At 44.9% G+C, this 17,500-nt stretch overlaps 1 protein-coding gene across 2 annotated transcripts in view; it reads left to right on the forward strand.

Moving 5' to 3' along the window:
* Window positions 1-17,500, forward strand: part of rcan2 (regulator of calcineurin 2) — an 82,063-nt gene that overhangs the window by 51,542 nt on the left and 13,021 nt on the right. For both annotated transcript variants that reach the window (XM_062550952.1, XM_062550953.1), the window contains 2 exons: window positions 6,435-6,608; window positions 11,387-11,558. In XM_062550952.1, coding sequence (XP_062406936.1) covers window positions 6,435-6,608; window positions 11,387-11,558 — 346 coding nt within the window. The remainder of the gene's footprint in view (window positions 1-6,434; window positions 6,609-11,386; window positions 11,559-17,500) is intronic.

Genomic DNA, 17,500 nt, shown 5'->3' on the forward strand with positions numbered 1-17,500 from the left:
CCCGGAGCCCATCTGCTGTGAGTGTGGGATTTGTGAGGTTCCGTTCTAGAACCGTCTGTTCCCACTCGGAACCTGGCATTTAATGAGAGGTTCCATGAAAGAACCGACTGTTCCCACTCGGAGCCTGGCGCCTAATGAGAGGTTCCATTAGAGAACCGACTGTTCTCACTTTCTGCCCCACGCTGCAGAACACTGATAACATGCTTCGAAAGCTTGCCGCCAAAAGGTCAGCAAAATAATTTAGAGGTGTTTTGTTACCCTTTAGAGGAGGAGTGTGTGTGTGTGTGTGTGTGTGTGTGTGTGTGTGTGTGTGTGTGTGTGTGTGTGTGTGTGTGTGTGTCTGGTGTCTTGACATATTAGGAATATTTAATGTATTCCACAGATTTCTCCACCTTCTGGTCCTGCATAAAACCCCTCACACACAAGACACAGCTGTGTGTTGCGACAGGAATGTCTACCAAAGAGAAAGAAAACAAAGCAAAAAGAAAAGAAAAAAAAACGAGCAAAAAGAGCTGTTTTTCATTAATGCATGTCATCCGTCCTGGACAGCAGGAAGAGAATACCGAGGGCTTTGCAGAGAAGCATGCTCCACAGTCAGCAGGCAAGATCGGACCTGGAGGAATGTTCCGGAACAGGACAGCCTTTGTGTTCCGTGGTCCATTTCAGCTGGACTTTTCTGAGCTCTGTCTCATTGTGTTTGTTCCTTAGGAGGGCTATTTGATGGACAGCGCTTCAGGTCCAGCCTGTAGGCTACTGCTATTGAATCCTTTATTCACAACAGCCCCAGTGCTGCAGTGATGAACACGGAGGAGGCCAATGGGACCCTGCCTTTCCGCAGTCATTTCTGGACAGTTGATGTTAGGGGACAGACACACACACATACACACTCACACACACACAGTCTTCCATCTCACCTCTCCCTCTATTCTCCATCTCACCACCTCACTCTCCCACTCTCTCTTTTTTTCTCCCCCCTCTCTCTCTCACTCTCTCTCTCTCTCTCTCCCCCCTCTCTCTCTCTCTCTCTTGTTCTGTCAGACGGTGGTGAAACACTCTCTGTGTCGATACAGCACAAGTTTTCCATGTCCTCAGCTTCTAGCAGCAGACAAAACAAGCCTGGAGAAAGGCTTAAAAAATGTGCATACCACAGCCCCCTCCCGCCTGCCAAATCACCACGTTCTGGCTCGCCTCGCCACTCTTTAAACACGTCACATTAACATGAGATGGAGCACCAGTCCAATCCACGGATGACACCCTCTGAACTATGCCTCACTTAAAAAAAAAATCAGCTCATTCAGTCCAGTTTAGTTTAGTTTGGGCCAATGTTTGTTGGTCAGTTCTGCCTAAAATCACAAATCTGTCAGTTCATTCCCTTTAGGTTAATTCAATTTGACTCAATCAAGCTCAGTTTCATTCAATTCGGTTTGACTGTATTCAGATAGGTAACTGTAAAACTACAAGAGTGCTGTTGGATGAGCCTCCAGCACCAGACACACCCCCCCCCCCCCCCCCCCCAGCGCTCAGCTCAGCGCCCCTGACAGCTTTTACAGTGGAAATAAAAAATATGGAGGTGACTCAGGCGATCGATGCCTGTAGTCGGAGTGTCTGCTCGTGTTTTTGTGGTGCCAACACATCCGCACAATTACCGTGCAGGAAATAAGGGAGGGAGTAGCGGTACGGTACACACAGGAGAGGAGAGGTGACTCAGCCCCAGCCAGGCTCCATATCTAATCAAGCGGCTCTTGGAGGTCTGCAGATGGTGTACTGTGCTGTATATATGGTTATGGTTGTGGTATTTAGCAGACGCTTTTGTCCAAAACGACATACAGATAACAATGCAATAGTTTAATTGAACAGTAAACAATTGAAAAGTTGGTAGTGCTACATTAGGGAGAATAGCAATAATAAACAGCAATGTCAATTCAATCAATAGTCTTATGAAAATAACTAAATACTATAACATACAAACCATAACGCATAAGAAATGCTTAATAAACTTAGCGCATGTTGAACAGATATGCCTTTAAACTATCACAGGAACAGAGAGCACAGCTGTACTGTATATACAGTATTCAGTATACAGTATATATACAGTACAACAGTATTGATATTCAGTGTATGCATTGGAGGTACAAGTTTGTCATATTATAGGTCTGAAATGACTGATTCGGGGCAAAGTATCATGGATGCACATGATTTGTCAAGATGCACAAAATCCCAAATACAGTACCTCACTTCTTATTGGACATGGCTTTTGCAGTGTACATATGAAAGTTGTTCACCTTGGGGCTCCTTGTACCAACTTTGATGTGTGTGGGTGAAACTATACGCCAAACAGTGACATGAGGGGGCGCTATGGAGTCCCTTGGCTACACCCAGGGGCAGGGATGGCAATGCAATGGCAATAGTCAGAATAATCTCAATTGCATATTTTTCCCAAGTCGTGTAGTCCTAGTGCATGCATGCAGGCAAGTTAGTGTGCATCTACTGTATGTACTGTATGTAAGCTATGCAGACGCAACTCTACAGTATGTGTTTGTTTGAGGTGTGTGTGTGTGTGTGTGTGTGTGTGTGTGTGCGCGTTTGTGATTCACAGTAACCTTTTTTTAGCCTCCTCTCCCCTCACACACTGTGCATAATTTGGGTCCTAATGAATTCAGCTATTTACCTAACTCAGTGGAAGGCATTCACTGGGTCTTCAGAGAGAGAGGGATATTTTTAGAAACATATTCTGCTCCCATCCACCATCTCTTTATTCTTGCGTCGATCAAACTGTCCATATTTGTAGAGGAATGCAATCCATGTTCTACACAAAAATAGACAATTCTCAAATGACCCAGGATGAAGAGAGAGAGAGAGAGAGAGACGGAGGAAGTGGACGAAAGAGAGATAGAGCAGAGAGATTGGAAGGAAGAGAGGAGGGGAGAGAGAACGAGTGAGAAGGAATGAGCATGCAAATTGAAAAAAGGGAGCCTTCATTTTCTGCCATTCTGTAACCCATGGCGATGGAATCAACATGAGATAACAGCACCTTGTTTGATTCTAGCCAACCAAAGGCTGCTCTTATTGAGGGTCTGTTATTGATTTCTTTGTCAGGTTTAATGTTCTACGCATTCCACAGCGAAGTCAGCACCCTGCCCTGATATCCTGTGGCTTCCATCTCTGATTAATACGGCATTTTCCAGTCCCATACCTACTGTGATCCATCACCTGGTCTTTGCTACCATGGAGTGTCCGTTTAGAATGAGAAATAGAGTCAATCATTATCCGACATTCATTGTTGAAGGCTAGAATAGGTCTAGTAAACGATATTACATTCAGACATGTAGAATATCTAGATGAGGAAGCATTGAACCGTTTGCGATTTACTGGATTAATGATCAATGATTTTTATCAGACACAGGGGACAAGCGATCAATAACAGGAAGGAACAGGACGATGAGGACTTTCCCAGAAGTCACTTGGGCACTTTTCCTCCTTCCGTGCTCTCATTCAGGATGTGGCCCTAAATTTCTGAGGCTCCTTGAACCATGGGGGAGTGTGTGTGTGAGAGTGTGTGAAAATCTGCTGAGTCATGCCCCTGAGCCAGGGCTGTCACCTGAACACACAGCTTCCACACACACACTCCAACACACAAGCGCAACAGAGAGTCAGGTGCCGTGTCGTGTGTGTGGGTGTGACGAGTGTGGGGAGGATGTGTGCATGCTAGCAAAGGTTGTCCTCTGAACACGCACTACCCACATCAGCTTACATCTGTTCTAATGGGGAGAGAGACAGGGGGCAGCACAGAATAGTGTGTGTGTCTGTGTGTGTGTGTGTGTGTGTGTGTGTGTGTATGTGCACTCGTGTGGAACCGCTACAGCAGGAAGGCTGCATGGCATGGCAGTAGATTAAATAATTCACCTGTCATTCCAGGACAGCTCAGATGTGCAAATCTGTGTCTGTATATTCGGGGGCCAGCGAGCGCATTCTCTATGCAGAGGTGTCAAAGCCGCCTGCTCCACAGGGAACGGGATCCCATTCATCTGAAAGAACAGTGCTGACAGGAACCTTTTGTTCCAGTGCGTTTTACCCCGAGTGGAGCACGGCGCCAAGGCGAAGGTCAGGGAGTCGAGTTTGTTGTAGGGAGACAGGTGCAGGTGAGATGGATCCTGTACGGCGGGATGCATTTGTTCTTTTAGTTACTGGAGAAAGTACAAGGCTTCTCTCTCTGTTCGGCCATTGAAACCTTTTGCTCGAAAAAAAGAGTCGTCAGTCCCGGTGGAATTCGACTATGCTGTGTAAACCTCCAGACGCTTCAAAAAGCACTGGCAGCTCTCCTTGTGCCAAAGGCAAAGCCCCTTTGTCTCCATAAATGGGTCAGTGGCCTGCTGAGGTAAAAACACCAGAAATGGATTTGTCCATCAGACATAGCCTTGTTATGACAGGATCTTATCTACTTATTTTGCATTCCTGCTTTTGTTTGAGCTGCTCGTCCATAATCCGCCAGTCATTCCAGAACTTTCTTCAGATTACACAAGAATGGCGGAGGGTTCTATTTTTAGAATCCTGACAATCCCATCACGTCTCTGGACCCGCTGTCCTCACGCGTCAGCAATAACCTGATTAAACTTTCCCATTTCTAAGGAACTTTGTGCTTTCGGCACTAGTTGTGTTTACACAAACGTTTACCTGCCAAGACAATTCATCATTAGTCCCCTTTTTTTAAAGCCAGGTTTGAGAGAGAAAAAAGCACAGTTAATTGAATTAACTTTAACTCAGTCTTAAATAACTCTCGAAGCAGTGTCCCTGGCTAATGAATGCACGACTCACAGATGTGACAGTTTATACGAGATCCCACGCATCTTGTGTTTACAGAAGAGAGTCTAATCAGTTTAAAGTGTATCGGATTTCTTCATCACTCCTCCAGATGCTCTTTTTCATTTGGTAATGACAAGTTATTTGTGTAGCACGAGCGTGTACAGACATTCAGAGCTCAGCGTCAACAGCAGAAATTGAATTTGCAAATCACATCAGACATTAAATAATGAAATTGGGAAGAGATGCATTGGTAGGTAGGTGTGTGTGTGTGTGTGTGTGTGTGTGTGTGTGTACTGTATGTGTAGGTAGATCAGCGCTGATATGAGTAATTGTTAAGAGGATTATACGTCTACAATGGAGCTGCTCGGTATCAGGAGGTCATTGAGTTGGAAATCTCATTACCAAATTATCACCTCATCTCTGAGCAAGGCTTCCGTGAGACTTTTGCTGCGCTCAATAAAAGTGCAATTCTCTGGTGAAATGACAGTCTGTTTGAACAGTTTCCCTGTTCAATGAAATGCTCAAATAAGTGAGCTGAACAATAAGCTGAATAGAATTGCATGCACGCACATTTCATATTTGGGTTTGTATTGTGTGTGTGTGTGTGTGTGTGTGTGTGTGTGTGAGAGAGAGTGTGTGAGAGAGAAGAGAGAGAGAGAAAGAGTGGGTGGGTGGGTGGATGTATCTGTGTGTGTGTGTGTGTGTGTGTGTGTGTGTGAGTTGAGTTACAGTAAAGATAAGACACCTTTCACTGCCTCCCCAGTCATGCAGGAAATGAGTGATGTGCTTGAGGTCTGTTATGTACTACCCTGTTCTGACCTCCCTCTGTGAGCTGCGTGGTCCCGGACGGGCCGCAAGGCCAGAGCGGAGTGTCCCGTAAGCGCACAATAGTGTGGCCATCTCCCTACCGGATCATATCTCACTTGCAAGATGGTATCACGGCATGTTTATTGAAGGAAATGACTCCACGGTACCAGACTGTAATAAGACAGAGAGGGTAGTATATCAAATGCCCGCCGAAGCTTACTGCTATTATTCTACCCAAGGTTCCCATGACTGAAAATGATATATTTGTGCGTTGTGCTTTGGCAGCTGGCCAAGCCGATGGAGGTTGAAAGAGATTTTTTCCCATCTTATGTTATTTCCTGAGCATTAACATGGGGAGAAGGGGTTGGGGTGTGTCTTCTTCGTGTGATTGACTCGGCCATGACTGATCAGCTGTAGGTAGCAGAGCCAGAATGAGGTGCAGTACCATTATAATACTGTAAACTATTAGCCGTGGCTTATACATTGATTTTGCAAAATTTCTTCATCTACAGTATGAGGTTAATACACTGGGACAGTTAATATGTTATAAATATGGTTTTGTGTCTTTTAACTTGCATAAAACTGCTGTGCGGCTAATACACAGGAAATTACTGTTAACTGAAATATACCAGTTTGCTCAGTGTGTTTTTCCTGTGGTCAAGCTAATGTTTCATTATTTTTGTCGTGCTGTTCTTGGCCTGCTGCTGCAGATTGTCTCCTAGGATTTCAGGCAATCTATCCGTCTTCAATGTCTACTGTAAACGTTGAGTCTTGAGTCGCAAAAACCGCAACCCTCACCCTCCGTCCCTCTTCTCTGTCCATCACAGGAGATGTTCGAGGTCCTGTTCTTGGCGTACGACGAGCTCGCCACCTTCCAGCTGTTCAAGAGTTTCCGCCGTGTGCGCATCAACTTCAGCAACCCCAAAGCAGCGGCCAGCGCCAGAATAGAGCTCCACGAAACGCCATTCAGGGGCAAGAAGCTCAAGCTCTACTTCGCCCAGGTGAGATACACCTGGCTCTCTGAACGCACACAGAGTATGCTTTCTGCTGCAGGAACTACCGTCATCTCTCAACTATTAGCTGGAGCTTATACATTGATTTTGACATTGAATACATTGATTGTTACACTTGGGCAGTTAATATGGTATTAATATGGTTTTGTTTCTTTTAACTTAAAAACAAAACACTCTCCTGTGGCTTATACACAATGTGGCTAATACACAGGGAATTACTTTAGAACTTTGATCTTTGAATAGTTCATTCTTTTTGGAGAACTTTCTGTAGCACTAAAAGACACTGGGACACTAGAAGACACAGAAAGAAGTGGATGGCTCAAGTAATGGCACTATATTGCATGCAAACAGCCATAAGTGGTTAGAACTTTGGTTGCCTCATGACATGTCATTCTTTAACTGCAAACCTACTGTAGGCACACAGTAGGATTTTATCCCAAAAGTGTATTGTTGCAGTGCATGTACATGTAGGCTTTTAGATTTTAGTTCATTCATGTGAAAAGTGTTTCTGTAGCTGGAGGCTCATGGCAGAGATAGAGAGGGAGGGGTGTGTGGAGAGAGTGAGAGAGAGAGAGAGAGAGAGAGGGAGGGGTGTGGAGAGAGAGAGAGAGAAATAAAGGGGAGAGAGACAGAGGAAAGAATGAGAGAGAATGAAAGCTAGAAAGAAATAAAGAATATATCAAAGACCCCCTGTGTCAAGCACTCTAATCTGCAGTCTCAGTGTGCAGTGCTAATGAGGGTAGAACAAATGGTTTCTCTAATGTGTTCTGCTCTTAACAATCAGGGTGAGACACTGCAGGTGTGATGCCTAAAATAATAAATAGTAGGAAAACTAGGTTGTGATTCTCACTTTTAGTTAAAGAAATATCCCAGTCCCCCCAACAAAACGGAACATGTATCCATTGAAGCCACAAAACAAAAGAAAAAATCAGAATCAAGAATCAAAAATAGAAAATGAAGGACGGGAATATTCTTCTGGCAACAGGCACCAAACAGGTATTCAGCATCCTTTTCTGTAGATTCAACAATAGGGCTTTGCCACCTGCACCTTCACTTCCTGTTTCCTCCCCACAGGTGTGCTTGTCACACAACAAAATAAAAGTGCTTGAGTAATAGTCCTCTCGACAGTGAATTTTACAGAGAATACACAAATCAGACAGTTTATTATACAAAGTAAACAAAGTCTGTGTTTGTGTGTGTGTGTGTGTGTGTGAGGGATCTAAAATCCTGATCTGTCTGTGGCAGTATCACAAGGGGAAGGGTGTGGAAGGCAGAAGAACAGAATGTTTCTCTCCATTATGACCGTCCTGACACATATAGAATAGATAGATAGATAGTGAGACTGAGTCAGGCATATGGACACAAACACACACACACTACTGTAGCTCAGACACACACACACTTTTGTCTTTAGTTTGACATTTGATTCACACACACAGAGAGACACACACAGACACACGCAAACACATATTTCTCTGTCTTTTCTCTTTTTTCCCCTCTGTCTCTTGTATGCAGTAGATCTGGAGAAAAATGAAAAATAACACCTAACCCTAGCAACAAAAACAACAGATATCACCCAGTCCTTTGATGGTTAGAGTGCGCTCTGACGCACCAAAAAGAACACCACACACACACACACACACACACACACACACACACACCACCAAGAACACCAGACACACTACAAAGAACAGCATGACAATAGAGCAACATTACGATCAGGCCCCACCATCAATCCTCTTCCTACGTGTGACGTGCAATGTCATACAAGGGCAAAATCAGAGAGGCACAACACTGGACTATCGCCAGCCACTTTTCCCCACAGAGACGAAAGTAACGTGTAAGAGTGCCTATGGGAATGTGTGTGTGTGTGTGTGTGTGTGTGTGTGTGTGTGTGTGTGTGTGTGTGTGTGTGTGTGTGTGTGTGTGTGTGTGTGTGTGTGTGTGTGTGTGTGTGTGTGTGTGTGTGTGTGTGTGTGCGTGTGTGTGTGTTGTGAGGGGAAGGGGGAGTTGGGGAGGGTTGTTGACAGAGCCAGAGGAACTGGGGAAAGGACAGATGAGCTTTTTAGGCAAAGCAAACAGAGAAACAGATAACGCAGATCGAGTTTGAGAGAACTCAATGTGGCATATGGTCACAGCAGTCTTGTTTAATTGTGCCCTTCACCCCACCCTTCGAGAATGGATGGAGGAGGAGTGGGGGTCACTAGCACTACCTCTCAGCCCTGGAAGATGGATTTAACCACAGCTCGGCATTGCATAAGGCCTAGCGGCTGTAGAGAGATGGATAAATGCTGAAAGAAAAAAGGAGATTGAGAAAGAGAAAAGAGAAAGGGATTGGTGCTGATAAAGTATTGCGAGACTATTGAGTGTAGAAGCTAAATATCCTGCACAGGTTCTGTCAGACCTCAACCGTGACTATTAGCCCACAAAACACAAAAATACTGACTTTCCATTAAAACATTACATATCAGGGAAATAAATGCAAAGCCCTCCACCTCTGTCAACCTCAATCGAACAAATAAAAAGTTACACCTACCTTGGGCGGAAAATCAGTTCAACTGGTAATTTCAACTTGGCCATGAATTATTTGAAAGAGAAAGCAAGAAGGACTTTCTACGCCATCAAAAAATTCAATTCAATTTCACATGCCATCAAAAAATTTAATTCAATGTCACATACCTGTACCCATTCAAACCTGGCTCGAAATAACAGTTATTGAACCAATCGCATTATACGGCAAGTGCTGGATCCTCAGTGGATTTGTAAAATGGTGCAAACACCCAATTGGAACCCTACATTCGTTCTGTAAAAGTATCCTCAAAATACAGAGAAACACACCAAACAATGCATGCAGGACTGAATTAGGCCAATACCCTACCCTTTTTTAAAGAGCCTAACAAGTGGCCCCAACTCATAATTTATTATTGTAAAGCCTGCAGCTACTACCGAGACTCACACATACTAATAGTATAACTAATACTACTAATAGTCAGCCTCAGGACCTTGCCACCCTTTCTCAAACAATTTGGCCTATAAATGTAGAAAAACAAAAATTACTTATCTTATTGGACTGAAACCATAAAAAGACCAGATAAACGTTAATGTTGTTTGGTCCTAAACAGAGAGTACACTGTGGCAGACTACCTTAAACTTCCCAAGTCACTGATACCAGACAGGGAAAAACCTTGACCAGGTACAGACTGAGCTGTCACAGTCTGGCTATCGACAAGGGCAGACACAGGCCAACATGGCTGCCCAGAGAAGACAGGCTGTGCACTAACTGCAACCAAGGTGTCATAGAGCAGCAGAGCTTCACTTTTTGACTGAATGCTGCCAATGGAAAGAGACGCAAGATCAGTTCTGTCAAGGAGCCAAGTCTAAAATTATTATTAGGAGAGGAACAAAATGCAAGCAATGCAAATTGTTTTTGTTGAATTGAATTGAGAGAGAGAGAGAGAGAGAGAGAGAGAGAGAGAGAGAGAGAGAGAGAGAGAGAGAGAGAGAGATGAGGACACAGATTTGTTTTCCACATTGCTAAAAGGAAGCAGGGCACATGTGACACAGGCGCAGCAAGAGAGAGATGGATGGATGTTAAAGAGAGAAAGAGAGAGTGAGAAAACACAAAAGGAAGGCAGTGGAGGGAACAGGCTTGAGGCTTTGTGAATGGGAGAGATAGTAGATGTGGAGTAGGGATGGATGGATGGCTGGGGGCAGCTCTCTCTCTCTCTATTTCTCTTTCTCTCTCTCTTTCGCACTCTCTCCCTCTCTCTGCTCTGCTCTGCTCGGCTCTGCCCTGTTCTGGTCTAGTCCTGTCTGTTCTGGTCCTGTCTGCTCTGGTCCAGCCGTGAGCACATCATCAACGCCACAGACCTCCTCCTCCCCCAGCATGACTCCAGTAGCGTAGTAAGGGGGAGTGTAGGGGAGTGTGGTCAGTGGAGGGGAGGTGTGGAGGAGTCAGGGGGAGTGTAGAGGAGTGTAGGGGAGTCTGGGTTAGTGGGGGTAGCTTGGAGGAGTAAGGGGGAGTGTAGAGTGTAGAGCCCTTGGCCCTTAGGGAGCCTACAGCCCTTCACCCTTGACTTAGGCCAGAAGGATGTAGCTGATAGTTAGATAGATAGATAGATAGATACTGTAGATAGATAGATAATTAGATAGATAGATAGATAGATAGATAGATACAGTAGATAGATACTGTAGATACTTTATTGATATCTATCTATCTATCTATCTATCTATCTATCTATCTATCTATCTATCTACAGTATCTATCTATCAGCTATGTGAATGTGCCTGGCAGTGGTGTCATTTCCCATCCATGGATATGTGATGTGTTATTTGTTGATTCACAGGAATTACATTTCCATAATGCTATTTCAACAATGCACAGCTTTGTGAGCAAACACAAAGGTTCATATTAGACCAATTGAAATGGGTGTCTGGAGAAGATAACTAGAAGCAGTTGGTCTGTGTTGACGGTACTGTCTTCTGTCAGCTTAGAATACAAATTAAAACCTGCAAAGAACACACTGGTCTAATTTCACAGTTAGAAGTTTGCCAAATACATGTAATTACACATTTCTAAATTCTTATACTAAATTTGTTTGAAATTAGTTTCTTCACCCTCAAGATTTCAGAAGAATGAAGAAATCCATTTCTTTTGTCAAATGATCATCTTATATATATATTGACATGAATGACGTAATTGTTATCATATGAGGTCAATAATGTACCGGGTTGATGCCATGGCAACAATGTGTACTTCCTGTTAGGTCCAGAACCCCTCCCCCGATGGTGACAACCTTCACTTGGCTCCACCCCAGCCCTCCAAGCAGTATCTCATCTCCCCGCCAGGCTCACCACCCATTGGCTGGCAACAGATCGACGAGGCCACGCCCGTCATCAACTACGACCTCCTGTACGCCGTCGCCAAACTGGGCCCAGGTGAGAACACACAAACACACACACACGCTTATACACACCCTCACATACACACACACACACACGCTTATACACACACATACTCGTATCAGTACATATACAAACACACATACACATACACATACACATACGCACTCACGTTCATACACACACCCTCTCACTCACACTCAATCTCTCGCACACATTTACATTCTCTCACTTTCACAAACACAAACACATAATGTACACATACAGATACACATACACATACTGTACACATACACATACTGTACACACACACACAAACATACACATACACATAAACTCAAGCTACACATACACACATACAGTACACATAAACTCAAGCTACACATACAGATCGATATGCCTATATACTGTAGATGCACATACTACACATACACACATACTTGAAACATTCACCACAAAACAATATCCAGTGACAAGTAGTCCAGTACGGACCTCAGTGATGAAATCATTTCCAGTCCCACCAATCAGAAGCTAAACTGTCAGACCAGGTGTCAGATGTCCTCAACCTTCACCGCTCAATGACTGACACGATGACCTCATCGCTTGAAGTGTTGAGAGCGGACATTTAATCAGCTCCGATTGCTTCGCCCTTTTCCTGCTGTGTAGAGGGTGACGTCAGGCCACTCCTGCTGGACAGCTACCGCTCTCACCTGATTGACCTTCAGACGTGTGTGTGTGTGTGTGTGTGTGTGTGTGTGTGTCAGAGTGAGTGAGTGTGACACAAGTGCCCATGACAGGGTCCTGTCTGCATTCACTCAGATGTTCTTGGTTCTTAGACATATTGAAGAAGAGGGTTGGTGGGCTGTGGACCATACATGTTTGTATGTATGTAACAAACAAACACACATACACACACACACTTACACAACCAAAAGCACACACACACACACACACACAATATCGGCCCCAGCTCCTCGGGGAGATGGAGTGTCATTCCACAGAAGAAATAGCCACCAACCCCCATTTTCCCGTTTAGACGTTATTATGGGAAGCCGGTGTGGAGGAGAGGAAGATGGAGGCAGGAGCTGGAGCTAGTCTGTGCTTATATTAGGCAGCAAAGGAAAACACACCATCACACAGTTGTGTTTTGAAAATAGAAGGCCCACACATTGATGTGCCTGCTCTTTTGAGGCTGTTTCTCATTTTCCGCGTCCAAGACGAGACTATACTTGGTCGGTCTCTCTTGGTCTGTGTGTGCGTTTTTTAATGCTGGAATCCGCTGCCTCCATCCAATCCAACCAACCCACGGTCTTATGTAAAGCTTAAAGTGGGACTTGCACATTATTGCTTCCCAGAAACAGACACTCTGTGAAGCATCTGCCTTTGTTTTGGCACAAGCCCAGCGGGAGTCGGAGGATCCGTCTTCTGACTGCAGGTCCTCTTTGTTGTCTGTGGCTCCAGGCAACAATATCCTGTGTGCGTTGGTTTGAGAGCACATCTGGGGATGGAGCTCATTTGTTACACAGGGGTTTTGTTTACCTTATGCAAACAAAAACCTGAATGAGTATCTTTTCTCTTTTTTTGTACCACAGCATTGTCATTGACCTAAATTAAGTAGGTTTTAAGCAAAGGATAACAGTACATATTTCAGCTGTCCCTCTGATTTGCCAGGCTTTCTCTAACTCTGTGCTCATCCTATCACCAAAAACAGTGACTCCTCGCTTTGGCTTTCCAAAAAACACTAGTTGTGTGCACACACTGGGACATGAGTTAAACTCACAATGGTGACGTTCTCTGCTTTTTTCCAGTCATTTGTAATACCCTATCTTTAACTGGCTTAAAACACCTTTATAATTACCTGAATACATTACACTGTAGTGGCTAACAGATCATTATGGTTCAGACAAGTCTGGTAGAGCAGACCTAAAGAGAGAGTCCTGTTTTAAGACTCCCGCAGTAGCCTCGTTTTTAATCAGTATATAAACCCTACCCTCAGACCATTGACAGTACATACTTATAACACCCACTCAGAACACGTGGTGAACAGATAAATCCCCTATCCTCTCGTGGGGTCTGTGTGTGTACCCAGTGCCCACACACACACAATGAGCCGCTCTCTGTTTTGCGTGGCCCCCCCAACTGTGTCCAACGGGAATAAGCTACAAATAACCGCTTAGACCGAAAGGGAGATGTCAATGACAACCAAGGCTCTTCATCCAGTTAAAGAGAGCGTTGTTGTGTGTTAGCCGGTATTAGCGCATGGCTTATTGTGCGTTAGCCTGGTATTAGAGCACAGCGCTGTTGTGCGCTATGTTTATAGTTATGCTACATGGCAGACGCCTTTGTCCAAAGCGACATACAAACAAAAACAATACAATTATCAATTTAACAATGAACAAATTCAAAAAGTTGATCAGACTATAGAAGGGAGAATAGCAAAATAAACAATACAAGCAAACCTAATGAAAATAAACAATGAATAAATGGGAGAACAGTAAATAAACAATAAAGTCATTCAATCAATTATATAATAACAATAACTATGGAATGTTAAGCAATAATAAAACAACAAACCATTCATAAGTGTTAGCCTGATATTTACGCACAACATGTCGTGCGTTAGCCTGGTACTAGCGGACAGTGTCATTGTGCGTTAGCCTGGTATTAGCGCACAGTGTCATTGTGCGTTAGCCTGGTTTTACCGCACAGTGTCATTGTGCGTTAGCCTGGTTTTACCGCACAGTGTCATTGTGCGTTAACCTGGCATTAGTGCACAGCGTCATTGTGCGTTAGCCTGGTATTAGCATACGGCTCCATTATGTACTATTCCAAACCAACGCCACAAGTGGCCACGGCTGTGTTCCCTGGAATTGTTCGCTAATCTCCACCCAAGTGGAATGTCAACACGGTGTCCGTTTAGTTGGTGCTGTCTCCAATAAACAGTGGAGGTAAGGCGTGTGTGTGTGTGTGTGTGTGTGTGTGTGTGTGTGTGTGTGGAGAGAGAGAGTCAGAGCTCCGTGACCATGTGCTGCTGTCGGCAGGATGCGGCTGTCAGCCTCCCCATCTGCTTTATGTAATCGTTTATTGCGGCGGAAATGTGTGCCAGTTGCTCACGCCGCTGCACTTTGAATCGGCTCACCTCACATATTGTGTCAGTGGCATTAGGGAACAAGAGCAGTGTATCAGTGGCACGCTCTGTCATGTCCTCACACACACACACACACACACATTCTCACTCACACACACACACACAAGTACACACCTAAATACACCCACCCACGCGCTCACTAGTGGTGATTAACTCAGCGTTTTGCAGTATTTTACCCAGAAATCAAGCTTTCTCAGAAAGTGCTTAGATCTGCTGTGATTACATCACGAGGCTTCGGTCCATCTGCTTCCTGTGGCGATCGCATCACTTCCCCCACCCCCCACCCCCCATCCTCAGCAGCTGTTGGCCATGTTCAGCTCATCTTGGGCTTATTTTAGCACAGGCTGGTGGTTGCCACAGTTACACCGCAATGCGAAAGTGTCGCCAGAGAGTCAATGATGGAGCAGCAGAGGGTGTTAGGCCAAGGTGTGTGTGTGTGTGTGTGTGTGTGTGTGTGTGTGTGTGTGTGTGTGTGTGTGTGTGTGTGTGTGTGTGTGTGTGTGTGTGTGTGTGTGTGTGTGTGTGTTCACAAATGTCACTCTGTGTTGTGGGTGTGAGTGTATTACTCTGTGTGTGTGTGTGTGTGTGTGTGTGTGTGTGTGTATAGACAGTTTGTATCTCAGTCAATCCCCCCATACACACAGACACACAGACACACACACACACACACACACACACACACACACACTCCACCACCACCACCGCATCACAAAACAGGTCAATCCAGGAAAGCTCTGCTGGGAGTATTGAATGTCAAGGCTCTGTCTGTTGGCACTATTAATAGCACCGGGGGCCTGAAAGACTCTGTGGATTATGTACAGGAAGATTTGAATTATGCAACATGGCCTGGCATTTTGGCGCCCACCCTACACAGCCCAGCACAGCACAGCACAGCCCAGCACAGCACAGCACAGCACAGCACAGCACAGCACAGCACAGCACAACACAACACAACACAACACAACACAACACAACACAACACAACACAGCACAGCACAGCACAGCACAGCACAGCACAGCACAGTACTGCCAGTGGCATCTCTAAATGTAAATCCCATGAAAGCGCCCAGCGGAATGGCATATCACCACCGTCTCTCTCCCTCCCTCACTCTATCCTTTCTTCCCTCTCTCTCCCTTCCTCTCCTTCCCTCTTTCTCCTCTCTCTCACTGGCTTGGTGCAAGAGTCACTGCGCAGTATCCCGTGTGGGTTTAAAGGAGAGTGAGTGCTCCACTAGTCCTACTATACTGTCTGTTGCACAGCAGTCAGGAGAACTGATGCTGCTGTCTCCTCCTCATGTCCCTCTCACAGCTTTAGTAGTCTTTGGTGAAGGGAATTCATAGAATTATACCTTAATATATATATATTTAATTTTTTTAATGTATTTTCTTTACATGGGTGTTGATATTCCAAGCCACGTACATTCTTACGTAAGCCTATAGAAGTTCACTCTTGTGATGTACAGTGTGGTCCAAACCTCTGCTCACTGTGGTGGGTAGAGGATGTAAATCACCACTTCCCCTCTGAAATAAATAGCACTCAACACCCATTTTCCATAAGGGTCTGGTGAGATTAGAGGTTTTTCTAACATGACACGTCTTTGCCAGTCGGGCCTGGAGTTTCTCTCCTACTTTATTGCCGCGCTGCAGACCGTTAGTCCCAGAAGTTTTACAGTTTCTCCCTCCCATGGTATGGAACCACTTTTAGCAACCACACCATAATGCACCTTAAACTGTTAGTAATAGGAAATGACTGGTAATGTACTGGCTGTTATCTGGAGTTTATGTATGGGTCTATGTTTTTATCTCCTGAGGTTTGTTAGCAAATGACTCTCTGATACACTTTGTAAGTGTTTCGAGAGAAACCGGGTGGAGAGAATGGAAGCCGAGAAAAAGAAAAAAAAAGCGGAAGAACGTCGGAATTTTTCACGAGAGTTTACCGCTCATCTGCGTTATCAGGCCCTCTAATCAGAAACAGACCGTCTCCTCCGGGAAGTTAAAAAAGAGAAACAACATTCTTCCTAAGTGCTATTACCGTTTCTTAAAGTGGTATTTTTAAACCCCACCGGTGCTATTTCAGTACTCCTTGGCGTGGTTAGAAGACACTTTGTTTGAGCGCTGAAGCGCAGGGGTGAAGAGAGGCGTCGTGGGCTGTGTTTAATATTGCACCTTTTCAATTCCCTGTTTAGATGTTGTTTAATCTCTCACACATGAAGGGGACAGAGTGTGTGTGTGTGTGTGTGTGTTTGTGTGTGTGGGGGGGGGGGGCTGAAAGTGATGGAAAGAAGGCTCTAGAACACTGTAGAGTCGGAGGCAGGTTTGGTAAGGAGTGCACAGGCAGAAGGCATGGCAAAAATGAAAACAAACGGATGATCAATGGTGATGGCACAGAAGTGTTTTAACAGTGCATTCCCCCGAGCGTTGTCATTGGTTTATCTGAGGTAGCGCTCACACCGAGGCACACACACACACACACACACACACACACACACACACACACACACACAGGCACTCAGGCAGCCACATACAGTAGAAAGGCAAACCTGCACACGTCTGTGCAGACACAGAACACATACAATTTATACAGAGTTGTTTTCATTTAACTGATTCACACACATTTGTACATACACACACACACACACACACACACACACACATATGCACACTGAGCAAGAGGCTGACACTGGGCCTCAGATGAATGACCCTCTCTCTCCCTCATCACAGAGCCCTTGAGCAGTGTCCTATTTATACCTCCAGAAGACAAGCTTCACCTAGACAGACCTGTTCTCTACCATTACCCTTCAGGTGTCTACCTAGCCCTACCCCTCCACAC

This window comes from Sardina pilchardus, chromosome 12, assembly GCF_963854185.1.
Source record: "Sardina pilchardus chromosome 12, fSarPil1.1, whole genome shotgun sequence".
In the NCBI taxonomy this organism is placed as follows: Eukaryota; Metazoa; Chordata; class Actinopteri; order Clupeiformes; family Clupeidae; genus Sardina; species Sardina pilchardus.